This window comes from Nothoprocta perdicaria, unplaced genomic scaffold, assembly GCF_003342845.1.
Source record: "Nothoprocta perdicaria isolate Ctin4 unplaced genomic scaffold, notPer1 scaffold_9, whole genome shotgun sequence".
In the NCBI taxonomy this organism is placed as follows: Eukaryota; Metazoa; Chordata; class Aves; order Tinamiformes; family Tinamidae; genus Nothoprocta; species Nothoprocta perdicaria.
The window spans coordinates 2,144,162-2,157,871 of NW_020456198.1; the positions used below are offsets into that span (position 1 = coordinate 2,144,162).

General features: G+C 48.0%; 1 protein-coding gene across 1 annotated transcript in view; it reads left to right on the top strand.

Moving 5' to 3' along the window:
- FRMD4B (FERM domain containing 4B) overlaps nucleotides 1-13,710 on the top strand; it is a 61,639-nt gene that overhangs the window by 23,643 nt on the left and 24,286 nt on the right. The window contains exons 6-8 of the mRNA XM_026052672.1: nucleotides 103-159; nucleotides 1,159-1,181; nucleotides 12,780-12,863. Coding sequence (XP_025908457.1) covers nucleotides 103-159; nucleotides 1,159-1,181; nucleotides 12,780-12,863 — 164 coding nt within the window. The remainder of the gene's footprint in view (nucleotides 1-102; nucleotides 160-1,158; nucleotides 1,182-12,779; nucleotides 12,864-13,710) is intronic.

Consider the following 13,710-nt stretch of genomic DNA (forward strand, 5'->3'; position numbering starts at 1 on the left):
GCGCCAGCAGCAGCGCCACGAGCGGCCCCTCGGCCCGGCGGCGCCGTGACGGCCCCGCAGCGCGGCCCCGCGCGCCTCACGCTCTCCTCCTTGCGTCCGCAGGGCCACATCGAGGTGGAGAGCGAGACCGTCTTCAAGTTGGCAGCCCTGGTCTTGCAGGTAAGGCCGGCGCTCGGGACGGCTCCTMGCCCCGAGCCTGCAGCGGCGGCAGCAGCCTGGCTGGCTCGCTAGGTGGGCTGCGTTGGGGGGTTCTCTTCCTCCCCAACCCCCCTCCCACTCTGCTAAGTCTCTTATTTGTAGCCTCTGCAGAATTAAAATAAAATCTAAATGTTGTGAGCTCTTGTTCTCGGCTTGCAGGAGAAATTTCTGTTTGAGCAATTTGGATTTGAAGGAGGGAAGGGAGGAGAGAGAGACTCCTCAAGGGAAGTAATTAATTTCAGGAGATTTCTCTGCAAATTGACGCTTAATTTTCTAATTTAAACATATTCTGGAGATGTGGGAGTAAGAAAATAGAATAGTACCGTAGCTAAAATTTGCTGTATTATCCCTATGAATAGTTTCTTTCAGAACCTGTATTTTTATTCTTCTGATACAGTAAAATAGATTAACATAAATTTTTCTTCTCATTAATCCTTTTTTAATTATTAGATGTAAAACCCAATTATTGCTACTTGACGTTAAGGATGTTAAGTTAAGCTCATGCTTGTAGACGGGGCAGTTTTTTGCTCCCCCACCACTCGCAAATGGGGCAAATGCTCTGGCAAAGCTGCAGTGGTTTCGCATCAGACCATTCACATCCGACGTGAGCCCAGTTCCCCTTCGCTGCTGACCTGCTCCTAAAGCCAACATCTTGTTGCCTTTGCTGGCTGGGGAGAGACTTGTAGTTCCTTTCTCCTGCAGCAAAAGCAGCATTGGATTTGGAATGAGAAATCCGTCCTCTCTTTGGACGCTGGCTTAGATGTGCTGCAGGGGGATGATCTCCAGCTGGAAGCACCAAGGGCCAAGATCCATCCAGAAGGCACAGAGAGGGGGTGGTTGAAGTCGGGATCTGGCCAAGGAGCGGTGGGAGGGGGCAGTGAACAATGCTGGGAAAGCTCTGGGACTTGTAAAGGGAGCCCGTTCTAACTCTGCTGCTGTTTCTTTTTTTTTCAATTGTAGGAAGCTAAAGGCGACTATTCCAGGTAATAACATTTTCCTTTCTAATCTTGCCGSGCGTGATGGATGTGTTTGCTGGCTTTGCATTGTGTTCTGAACAATCGGAAAAATGGGTGGGGGGAAGTGCCAGCCTAGAGCAGCAGGGGAAGAAAGTGAAATCCAGGCTGGATGGAGCCTTCCCGGTCTGTCAGGGTGTGATTCCCTTGGCCGGAGCCCCGTCTCAGCCCTGCTCTCAGCCCTCCAGCCAGCTCCGTGCTCGCACAGCTGCTCTGAYGGGTCTCCCGTGTCCCCACTTGAGCTGCCACTTGTGCTCTAGCCAGRGTGTCCCCGGGGCTGCGGGCTCTCCCCTTCTGAAGCTGCTTCAGCAGCCATGTAGGAGCTGGGAAGTCGCTTTCCAACCATAGAAATGGTCCCGGCAGGATGGGAGGTGGGTTGCAGGAGCCAAGGTAAGAGACCTTCGGTTAGGAACAGCTCGCTAAACAAATAGAGATTTAAAGGGTCAGCTTTGGTCACGTTAATATTTTACTGCTTGCTGAGTTTCTGTGGAGGAAGAGCTGTGTCTTTACGCTTTGGCTACAACAGCTTTTAAGAAACGTGCTGATTTTGCAGCTGCTCCGTAAGCTTAATTCAGTTTATGGACAGGTAGCCACAGACCTCAAATGACTGCAGCTCACTTGTCGAGAAGCAATTTGCCAAGCTGCAGCAACCGGTGGCATGTGCTCCTTAGCCTGGTACAGGTTCCTAAGCCAAGAGGTTCAGGTTAAAAACTCTTTGTGGTTTAAACCTTCCTCATGTGGTTTAAACTTAACCCTGACTCTCCCCAGCATTTACAATAAACAGGGTTTGAAGTATTGCTTCACTTGTGCAAGATGCGTGTACATGGTTATTTTGCATACCTCAGCTGACAAGATTGCTTGTGATTAGCTTCCAAAGTGTTTAAAGAGAACTGGAGGGGAGAAGGCTGTGCCACAGAAGGGATTTCCTTCCCCAAGTGCTTCTCCTCCCCTAACAGTTGCCTCTGCAGCAGACTTAGCTGCAACAACTGCAGGAGCCTGGGTATTGCATCTCCACGCCAAGTGAGCATGGGCAGCTGCTCTGGAGTGCACCAGAAATGAAGGAATTCATTTCTACCTATTGCCTGAAGTTATTTGGGCCACCAGTGATAAAGCAACCAGCTTAATTGAGGCCTGTCTTGGTCAGATACCTGTGGCTAGTCTGCCCTGCCAGGCTCGCCCCCGATAAGAGCTTGTTCTCCAGGGGACACTGCCGGTTGTGCGGTGCGGCTGTCCCCGGTTGGGGTGTCTTGGGTTTGGTGTCTTCACCGTATGCTGTTGTTTGGAAATACCATTTTGAATCACTTTCTGGAATGCGGCTGTTGCGCCATTTCTGCTTACGTGAGAGCATGTTTGTTAACTTTTTATATAGGATTAGTGCCGAATGAACTTGCAGTAGATACAGGAATTGCCTCAAGTCCTGGAGGTTAGCTTTCTGCGAATGGAAAAGGGACCAGTCCGGACAAAGCTGAGGACTTCAGCACAGCCACTTTTTCTCACTCCCAGCAGGGAGCTTTTCGGGGCACATCCTGCACACAGTGCAGTGCCTTCAGGTGTGAAAACACAGCCCAATACCAGGCGATGGATATTTGGAAATCCTGCAGCTTGGGCAAACCCTTTCCCCAGTCTGCTGCTCCAGTTCCCAGCTAGTGCCACAGTGGAAAAGGGCAGCAATCTTCTCAGAAAGAGCCGCCCTGTCCGYGCTGAGTGGGCGAGCACATTCTTTTGAAATCTGTTTATTTTCAGCCCGCAAACCTGACACGTGGGCAGTGGGGGAAAGTAAAAACTCCCAACTTGTACACCTCAGAGATCAGGCTGGAGGGGCTGGTAGCGCTGACAGCATCAGGACCCCTGGACTTTAGCCCTGCAGGTGAAACCCAGCCGGGGCATGAGGGCCTGGCTGGGGCTGTGGGGCAAGGACAGGCTCCCTGTTCAGCAGGAGGGGTTAGCGAGTGAGGTAAGACACCCCCCTTGAYGCTTTGTAGGCTCCTAAGTGCGTGCTTGAAAACGATGCCCACAGCGTGTCTGCTGTGTAGGTGCCTTTCTTGCCTTGCAAGCTGGAATTGCTGCCGGCTGCATGAGGAGCCATGGCGAGGACGGCACTGTGGCCAGTGCAGCTCGGGCCATGCAGCACGTCTGTCTCGGATGGCCTGCGTCCTTTTCCTGTTTACGGAGCCCGTGATCCCGGCCAAGATCCTTAGACCACATGTGATGGAGAGGTCTACGAGAAGGTGCTGTGGTGACACCCCGCAAGACACATCCCTGGTTTACAGCAGCCCAGGGCTTAGAAGGGCAGGAGTTTCCTCCAGAAATGTCAGCTATTTGCAGGAAGTCTGTCCGGGTGCTGCAACCCACAGCCTCCCTGGGAAATGGCCTGGCCTGTTCCCTTCGGTGTTCTGCTCCTGTCTGCTCTCGGGCCCCGTSGGTGCCTTTCCCTTACGGGCTGCCTCATTGCAAGCTGAGGTCCTATCARCCCAGCCCTTGCAAAACACAAAACGTGAGCCATTAATATTAGTGGTAGTTTTGAATTTGTGTTCCTTAGTTGAACTAGTAACACTGTCTAATTTATAAATGATACAGCAGGGGAAAAAGCCACAATCATAGTTAAAATGATAATTTCTTAAACTCTCTAAAGAATCTTAAAGATTCTCTCAGTTCAAGCTGCAGCTTCTGGAACCATCTAACTTCTGCGGAAAAGGATATGTGATCTATTTTAGATCTTTCATTTWGTTTTAATTCTTAAGGCTGATATCTTGACAGATAAGCATAATAAGAGTTCAGTCTGGTACTTATATATAAACAGGCAAAGTAAAACTTCTGACGTCCTTCAAAAATTAATGCTTTAATTGTATTTAGGCTATAGCCTCAGCATCCACCACGGTAGATGTGCAGGGGTATATAGCATTATTTGGCTTTGTAGTTCGATGAAAGAGATGGGACTGCACTGACGTGGAGATTGACAGTCCTAAGTCTAAATCTTGTGCTTCTAGCATTAGGAAAAGGTTTATTAAAATCAGATTAGGCACATGGATTATACCAGGAAAGGAACTTTGTTCTTAAGTTTATTTTCTGACTGATAATTTTCGATCATATTTTCCACAGCAGTTTCGCGCACTGAAACTCAGCYGTGATCCCTGAAAGTTAATTAAATTACTGGAGGAGGGCTTCTTTTTTCTTTAAATAGCTGACACGTTGGGTTTGGATTCTAGCCTGTGGGCTGCAAAGATAACTCCCGACTGGTATAACATAACACAGACAAAATAATGAATTCCTGATAGCTGACACGTATGAGAGACTRGGGCTTATCATTACAAGAGTGATAAATAGAGTTTGTACAAGGAAGCGGTTTGTGTGGAAGATACCCTTGCAGCTAGAGGGTAATTGGTTCAGGAGCTCCTCAATTTGCAAACTTTACTGAGGGGAAAATAAAATTTGCTTGGACTGGCTGTGGAGAGTTAATATCAGCAATTTGCTCCTAATTAAGAGCGCGAGMGCTCCAGTGTTAGATTTTTGGTAGCGTTTGCTTGGGAAGATGATTATGTTGCCAGACAAGGGAAATCCCTTGGTGGAAAGGGACTGTTAACCTCTGTGCAAGCTGTGCTAGGGAATGAGCTGCTTCCAAGCCGATTTGTGTCCGATACCAGAGCCGGCTCGCTGGGCTCCTCTCCCCAAGGCTGAGCTAGCCCCTGGCTGAGGGCTCCCCAGGACGGAGCCCCGGCTCATTCGGGGTGTCTTTCCGTGTGGATTCAACCGAAATGCCAGGCGAGGCCGTGTCCGGGATGTGGGCAGGCCACAAGTGCCACTTGGGAACAAATCTCCCGCTCCTTCCTCTTCCCCACTGTGATTCACATCCTGCTCTGGCCTCCGAAGGCCCCAGTGGGGCTCACGCTGCCCCAAAGGAGCCACCCCACACGTGCCGCCAGCTCGAGCCGTTTTTCCTTCCCACATGTTGCCTTTCCTTACGGTGCACGTGCCCTTTTGCAGGCCTGGCCAGTGGCGTTTGCTGGGGCTTTCTGGGCGCTGGGAACTCCGTGCGAGGCCCCGGCGTGTCGCGGCCGCGCTCGCGTTGCCCGGCCGCCTGTTTGCCCAGTGAGTCACTGTGTGCTCTGCCTTTGAGGTGCAACTCTGCACACTGTTTCCCTAAATGCTTTGCTAGGCACTTGCTCACGAACCATTAACTCTGTGTCCGTCAAACCCAGCCATGTGCTTTCCTAGACTCACTGCCTTGCAATAAATAATTAATTCCAAACAGGATGAGCGAAGACTTATTAACCAGTGGGTGGTGGGGGTGGGTGCTTCCCAGTATTTCATTTTTTAAGTAAAAGGTTGAAAATCATTGTGTTAAGTCAGGCAGTTAAATATATATATAAACATCTGTGTGTGTGTATATATATATATAAATATATATATATATTATAGTCAGGCCCCCAATTTTCTGCTAAACTTAATGTTAAGTCCCCCTTCCACACCCAAAGTGGAACTTGTAGATTAGCACTTTTCATGGCAAAATAAAGCAGGCATCATCTCTCTGATGATGCCATCTTAGTGTGTTTATACATCTGTCTTCTAAAGCAGTCCTGTAAGGGCTCCCAGGGCACTTGTGTAAGTATATTAACTGTGCAGCAGATGGATCAGCCTGAATTAGGTGGAATCACTGTGGGTAAAACAAACTCGGATGAAAACTTAGAGGAAGAAAAAGAGAGGATGCTTTGAGTAGCTTAATAATGTGACCTCATGGGATTTGCTATGTGCATATGGTAATATAACTTTAACTTTGAGGCTAATTGTAATTATGACAGCAAGAGGCACATTTTTAAAGGGTTTTGGATGCATAATGCAAGTACAAGGCCCTACGGGGGCAGCAAAAGGGATCGTTATGCGTTGTTATAGGTAAATACCCCTCAACTGTACTTTCTTTTTTTTTTTTTTTTTATCTTCCTTCTTTCCTTTTTAAATCTTTTTTCTCTCTTTAAGGCACACACAACTCAAGCTCTAATTCGGAAGGAACAAGACAGCTCTGGGGAGGGCTTTTCCTAATGTCACAGGCATTAGATCTGTGGTTCAGCTCCAAACACTATCCTCCTTTAAAAAAGAAAGGAAATTCCCTTTGATTTTCCTCCTCTTGTGTAGTTGGGACCTGTCACGCAGAGTGTGTTTTGCCCTTTTGGGGAGAGGGAAGGATAACTTTTCAGCCTCTGCTTTTCCTCTTGTGGATTTGTCAGGCCTTTATCATTCTTCAGATACTTTATTTTTCTTGTGGTTGCAAGTGTCTTTGTATCAGTGTAGAGGACTATGATAACAAGCTCTAAACTCTGCTGCTGCACTCAGACACATTAAAGACCCACAACTAATATGGCTAATCTGACTTCTGTGTGAACAGGAAGAAAGCGTGAATGTTAGAAATAACAGTCTCTTGTGCAGAGGAAGAGTTTGGGATCCTTCAAGCTTTGTATTAAATACGAATAGGCTTTGTAGGAAATCCCCAGGTAAAGCAGAGTTGTTCTGCTTCCTGTCTGGTCTGATAGAGAAATATTTCCAAGTCATCCTATCAGTGTGTCTGGATGGCTTTGCCAACATGGAAACACGCTAGAGCCGTGAGACCGTCAGCAAAGACCAAGTGAGAAGTTAGGGCAGGGGAACTGTGCCCCAAGTCACCACGTTTCTCTAGCCACAGGGAAGAGATTTCTTAGCACTGCTGCCTAACTGCAAAGGGGGAATGTGCTGCTTTGCCTGCCAGAAATAGCACTGGAAGTACCTGGGTCTCTGTCCCTGTGTCTAAGGATGGAGAGGTGCATTGATAGAGTTGACACTAGCAATGTTGCTTTGCCTGCTGTGCTCTTGGCCAGTSTAACAAGTATCAACACGAAGAGTCATCAAACACCTGTGTCCAGTAGCCGCTCTTTGAGGAAGCCCAACAGGGCTCAGGAGGTTGAGATGTTCTCCTAGTGCTGATTGGAATGGGACTGGGGCTGGAAATGAGCCCTCTAGATCCAGGGCTGTATCCCAGACTGTGCTAACTCTGGCCAGGTGTTTGCCAGCCCAGCCACATTTTGTGTCTGAGAGCTCCTCTCAAGCGCAGGGTAGAAATCCCCGAAGGGGCAGGGCACGTGGAGCATGGAGCGTGCTACAAACGTGAAACGCTCCCTCCCGCGTGACACCGGGCAGGGCAGCTGCCTTTCTTATCTTGTTTGTTCCAACGTTTGGGCTTTGGAAGCCTCTTAGAAATGCTCCTTCAGATGCCTTTCTGAGCAGCCTGTTTGCGGTATTCAAGTGGCAAAACTTGGAGTGGTCCTGTAGAGGAAGCTCCCCGCTGAGCGCGAGTTTAAGGGTCAGCTCTGCCTTGTCCTGCGGGTCTCCAACCCTTGGGGCGCTGCTGGGAGTGCCCTGGATGTCGCCTTTCCGGATGCTGGTCTTCCTTCAATAGGAAAACCCATTCTTGAGTGCGTCAACAGACCATGAACAGAAAGGTTGGGAAATGATGGGGAACGTCTGCCATTTGTCACAAAAGAGGATTTGTCGGCAAGTGTATTTCATAATCTGGCTGCCAAGCTCCTGCTGCTCTGACTTGCTCAAATCAATCCACTTTCTCCTTCTTTACCTTCCTCGTTCTGTCTTCCTTCTTTTCTTTCCTTACACTTTTAACCCCACTCATTTTCCCCTCTACTGCTTTGCTGCTTCCTCCTAACATCTGCTTCTTGTAGGACCTTGAAGAGCGAGACCAGCTTCTAAGTGGGTGCAGTAGCCTGCTCTGCGCTGACGTTTCTTTAAAAACAAAACAAAACTCTGCAGGAAAAGCACCCACTGCCGGGGGAGTCCAGCCACTATTGCTCCAGTGAGCGAGTGCAGAGGTGGTTATGAAGGACCGAGGCCAATACTGGCATTGACCAAGTACTTTGACCGGCCCTCTGAGAAACTAGGTGGTTGGATTCCAAGCAGCTGGTTTGTCTGTGCACTGGTTTTGTTATTTGTTCATTTCCTTCTCACGGTGAACATCTGCCACAGAATAAGGCAACAGAGCTCAATGGAAAGATTTTGTAGCATCTTTTCATGAGGTGTTTTAATGCTAAACCCTGCTTGAGATGTGAAGCTCCATGTTCCTTTTGCCTCTCACACGTGGTTCTCTAAAGTGACTGTTGATTTGTGGTGTCTGTGAAAAATACCTTTCACTGTAACTTGAGAGGTTGGTCAATATTTTCTTAAGACAAGAGCACTCTAAATTTTGCTTGTTGTGTGCCTAAAATTATTACACAGATAACCTGTGAACATAAAGTGGTCACACTTAGAAAAGTCCAGTGCTCACTTTATTCTAACCATTACCCAACAACATGAATAGGTAATTATGAACAGACAAGAAGCCCCAAGATTAGAGAAAAATCACTATACAGTGAACTTGCCCAGTGATAAAATCTCACCTTGTAAAACACTGCCTGAACAGTCCAGCAGTGATRGAGACTCAGCTGCCATCCCTTCAGTTAGGTAAAGTCCTCTGAGTCCTGTCCTTATCAAGTAGTTAATACTCACAAAGATGCGGGTGAGAAGCTTTGATACTGGAGTCAAGCATTTCTTTCTGCTGCTGGGGTGTGTCTGTTGCTCCTCACGGTTCATGCTAATCTCATTAACTACGTCTTATTACATGGAAGCTCTTACCTGGAGTTACTGCGTTTGCAACAAGCATAGGCTGCTTTTTTGACATAATGGGCACAAGGAAGAGCCTGGGCATTCATTGCAAATGGCTCTAATTAGCAATACTCTGTCACCTCTGCAAACCTAGCTAGCAGGAGCAGTGCACGGTGCAGTTACAAGCTGTGAAGATTCACTTTCTGTACAGATTTCTTGTTGTTAGTAACAAAAGAAAAAATAATCTTTCCCTAGACCCCGACAACTTTGAGAGCTTCGTTGAGATGTGAGAAGGATGCAGGTTTGGTACTAGTTTGCTGCTAGAGCTGGTAGCTTGTGAGAATTTATATTCATTTTATGATACGTGTTTAAATATTGCTGTTAGTTATTTTAAAGACAAGCTGCCCTTCAGTCTTTGTAGATTAGCCCCTCTGGGACTGCTGAGCTGGCGGGGGGACAGTGTCTTGCCCTAGGTTTATTCAGATTGTGACAGAAAATTAAATATAGACAGTACCAAGAACACAAGCTAAAATTCTACGTGATGAGCATCTGAAAAAGATTTTTATTTACTTTGCCCAGATCAGTTAAAGTTCAGTGAAATATCTGCTGTGGAGAAAAATCCCAGGTGAAAGAGTGGAATGGAAATGAAAGGGTCTATGCACTCATTTTCTTTAGCTCCTCTCCATAGTGGAAAAATACTTCAGATGAGTGTTTTCTTATATTCTCCTCCTGGGAAGTAAACACACTTTTTGCCAAAAATGTTCAGCCCTGTTGACTCTGGGCAGTTTATGTGCTGGGCGGGTGCCAGGAACCAGCCGGCGAGAAGCCCCTGCGTACCGGGGTCAGATGAAACGCAAGCGGGCCCCAGGCCTGGCAGCTGAAGGGCACGTCTGCTCTGATGAGAACAGGCTTTTGTTCTCCTGCTCCTACCCAACACAGCACGTGCGGCTTTGCTCGGAAGATAGCGGAGACAGGGCCCAGGCAGTGGAATATCTCGAGCTAGGGGCGCCTGCCTTGTGTTTCTGTATCGGCTCGTGGTCGCTGTGTAAGCAAACAGGAACAGGTCGTAATTCAAAAGGTTGTTGCTGCCATTTGGACCTGTCACCTCAGGGGAGAGTCGGGTCTCTGAGGGCTTGGGAAAAGTGAGCCCCAGGGTCGGGGGAACTGCTCTTGCTCCTCTGTGCAGATGAAGTGATAATGAACGCTGCTGAAGGGGGAAGAGGACCATTGGATGCTTCTATTGCCCGCGAAGCCGTGAAGCATCCCAAGGATTGACCTGCAGACAGGTCTGTGCTGCTGAGGGCCGGACTGCTGCCTTTAGCAGAAGGCATTTGGTCTGTACGGGGCTATGCCCTGTTTCTCTCAAGTGTTTGACAAAATTTTCCTTAGTCTGTGTCGCACACAATCTTATGATTACATAGGAAAAGATTAAATKCTCATACGGCCAGGTGGAGACCTTCAGACCTTGCCTGTAATTGCCCATTTTGGCTGGGAGCAGTGCTYCCTCCGGTACAGAGTTGCAGGTTGACAGGATGAGAGGCAGGATATGAGGTTGAGTCTTCTTTGTCTTTTGAAAGAAAAATGTCCTCTGTTGTTAGAGGGAGTTGGGYGGGTGGGTAGGCTGGCAGAAGAGCAGAGAAGGTGCAGCCCTGCTGTGAGTCGTCACAGCTCTGTGGGCTTGGCTGACAAAGAGCCGCCCCAGAACCTGCTGTTCTAGGTCAGTGCTTCGATTCCACAAGAGGCTGGTAGGAAACCCGCATCCTGTGAAAGGCAATGGTGGGACTGGCTTGAAGTCGTGGCATGGGAGTGATTGCAGCCCTAGATGTCACCAGGGGAAGCTGGTGAGGTGGCTGCCTGGAGCCAGTGGAGTGGGCAGCCACTGCTGCCCTTCGGGGCCACTGCCGCCCTTGGGCAGGGGAGGGGACATCATGGACAGGGGGCAGCTGCCTCTGCCAGAGCCCCCTCTGGCTCCAGGCCCTCCCCGTGGTGCTCCAGGCCTCCCCGTGGTGCTCCAGGCCTCCTCCAGCCCATGCTGGCACGTTGCATTGTTCATTGGCAGTAAGGTTTCTACACAGGGCTTCAGAGTGCGGCTATTAAACTTGTGCTGATGAATGTCGTGGGTTAGAGTCTATATTTAGAGGAATAGCTCTTTTGTTTGGTAAAACTGAGCTTTTTTTGTTATTGCTTCATTCCAAAACCTTTTAATTTCTTCCCTACATTTCTCTGCCAACTCCGAWCATTCAAACAGCCACTGCAGTTATGCATCAGACTGAAAACGAGGAGGAATCTTTTATTTGGATAATGAATTATCCTGCCACTCGATGACTGAAGTGGCAGGGGCCTCACCAGGTGTCTGGTGCAAGCTCCTGCCTCACGCAGCAGAGCAGGGCTGAGGGCTTTGGGATTCGTTTCGCAGGACTCCGTTGCCCTTCCACGTGCTCGCTGGGCGTTTTCAGGCTTCCTTGCAGCAAGGCAATCTACCTTCCCGCTGGAAGCCGGGWTGCCACACGGCCTTTTCATCCCCTCGGTGGGGTTTTCAAGGGGCGAATGCCAAACCCCTCGGSTTTTGTGCTCGCTGCAGGGCTGCGTTGCGAGGGGAGAGCCTGGTTTTCTGCGCCGCTGTCCCCGCGCTGGCCACTGGTCGCGGGCCAGCTCGCGCAGGCGGGCGGCTCCTGGCAGGGCAGAGCTGCCCTTGCCACGCTCAGCAACAGCAGCCAGGCCTCGCTAATTGACCCCCTCTTGGCAGCTTCATCAAAGACGCTGGAGGATAAATGGGCCCTTGATTGAACTGTTTCCTGGTCCCCAGAGGTGGTCCCTCTTGGCCAGGGCTGAGGCTTATTGTGGGGCTGGGGGGAGAGGCTTGCAGAGCTATTAGCCACCTTCTCTGGAGGAACCAAGAGCTTAAACTGAGCGTCCTCCATGGGACATCTGCCCTGAGTGCTGAGATGGAAGCATTTCAGTGGCCCTGTGTCCTTCTACTGCCACCTCGGCTGCCTTGGCYGCCTACCTCTGCTCATGGATCTAATGCCCTGATGCCCAGGGTGCTCGTGCCAAGGCGCTTTGGAGGTTGGAGCGGGAACTGATCCTAGAAGAAATCTGCAGTGCTGGATTTGCACCAGAAAGCAGCTTCATAGCAGGAAAACCTTCAAGGAAAGCCTGGATCCAGAAGCCAGGGCGGATATTAACGGATTTGATGTGTTYTTTACCTAGAAAAGTCATGTTGGTGCCTGTTCCCAGCGCTGTGAAGGCACGCAGAAATCTTGCAGAAGTGAAGCGTGCAAGTTTCAGCTGATTAATTAATGAAGTATATGAAGAGAAAATATTAACCATTTATTGATGTCTATAAAAAGCTGCTTTAAATATTCTTGTTAATCTTGAGACAAATTCCCATTTTTAGTACTTTTTATTTTTTTTTTTGGATCCAGACTAATGGCATCAGAGCACAAAATATTTGAACTTTGTGTAGAATGAGAAGTCCAGGAATACTCTGATGAGTAAAAATACTTCAAAGTATATTAACTGAACTACTTTGTTTTTCATTGTGTTTAAAGTTTGAGATCTAACAAATACCGCTCTGCTTCACAAAATTTATTGTGTGGCAGGAAGGATTTTGACTAATGATAGAACAAAAATAGCAGTATGAGCCTTGCCTTTGAGCGAAGGCTCCTCTTCTGCAGCTGTTCAGGGCTTACTCTGTACTCAGCAAACAGAGTGAGTACAAAATAAATATCGATGCCGTGGCCTCGCTGCCCTGATAGTCGCATTTCCCTGCAGTGAGTTACCGCAAAAGGTCCATGCCACTGTCATGTGAGGGCAATAGCTCTAGGTCGCTATGATGGCCAGATGTGGGGCAAGGTAACGTGTTCTTGGGTAGCAAATACCTTGCCTTTTATTGAAACTCACGATGATGTCTGTGATTCAGCATCAGTAACTACGTGTCATCTTTGGTTTTAGTGATGAAAACACTCGCAAGGACTTGAAGACACTGCCAGTCTTTCCCACGAAGACACTGCAGGAGCATCCATCGCTTGCTTACTGGTGAGCTGTTACCTAATTTAAAGTGTAAATCTGCTGTAGCTAACCTTAGCAAGCTCAGGTTGTAAGAGTTTAGAAAGCTGCTTTAAAAGATTTTTGCCTATGTGGTGTAGGATATGGAGTTAATTGCTCCTGTTCAAACATTTGCAACTTGTAGCAGGTTATGGTGACACCCCAATCCAGGGCAATTCCCTTTTTGGAAATTTGATCACATTGAATTGGCGGGTCAGATATTTCTGAGCCAGAATTTGGGGGTAGCAAGCAATGAAAAGGCAAATGCTAAACTCCAGCCAAGCCAGAGTTTATAATAAAGAGCATGTTACTCTTCAGCTGTCCAACAGTGCATTCTCTAAAACGAARGGGCAGGTCCAGATTTGTGCTCAGATCTGCTATAAGAAGCACAACATTTGGGATGAATCAACAATTTGTTTGCTTTTACTGGATGGCCCTTTGTACAAGTTTGACTCCTTCCTTTGTTTCRTTTTGGGGATTGATAGGTGCTTAATGTATTTTAAAATATGCTAGTACTTTTTCTTATGCCTAGCTTTTTCAAAATAAATGCTGTTGTTTTTTTGTCTCCAAGGGTCTGACACTAAACACATATTTTATTTCACATTCCAGTGGAACAAAATGTTGGAGGGGAAAAATATGAGGAAAATTTTGCTGTTAAATCTGTAGTTCTTCATCTATTAAATGTCTGTCGGGGAAAAATTACACTAGAATGAAAGCCTTTTGGTTTCAACTTTTGTCTTATATATGCAGCATTAGCTGTCTTTTGAAGTCTTGGTTCTTTAGAACCTGAAAATGAATTTATACAATTAGTACCAGTGTTCTGCAGCAGCATCTGCAG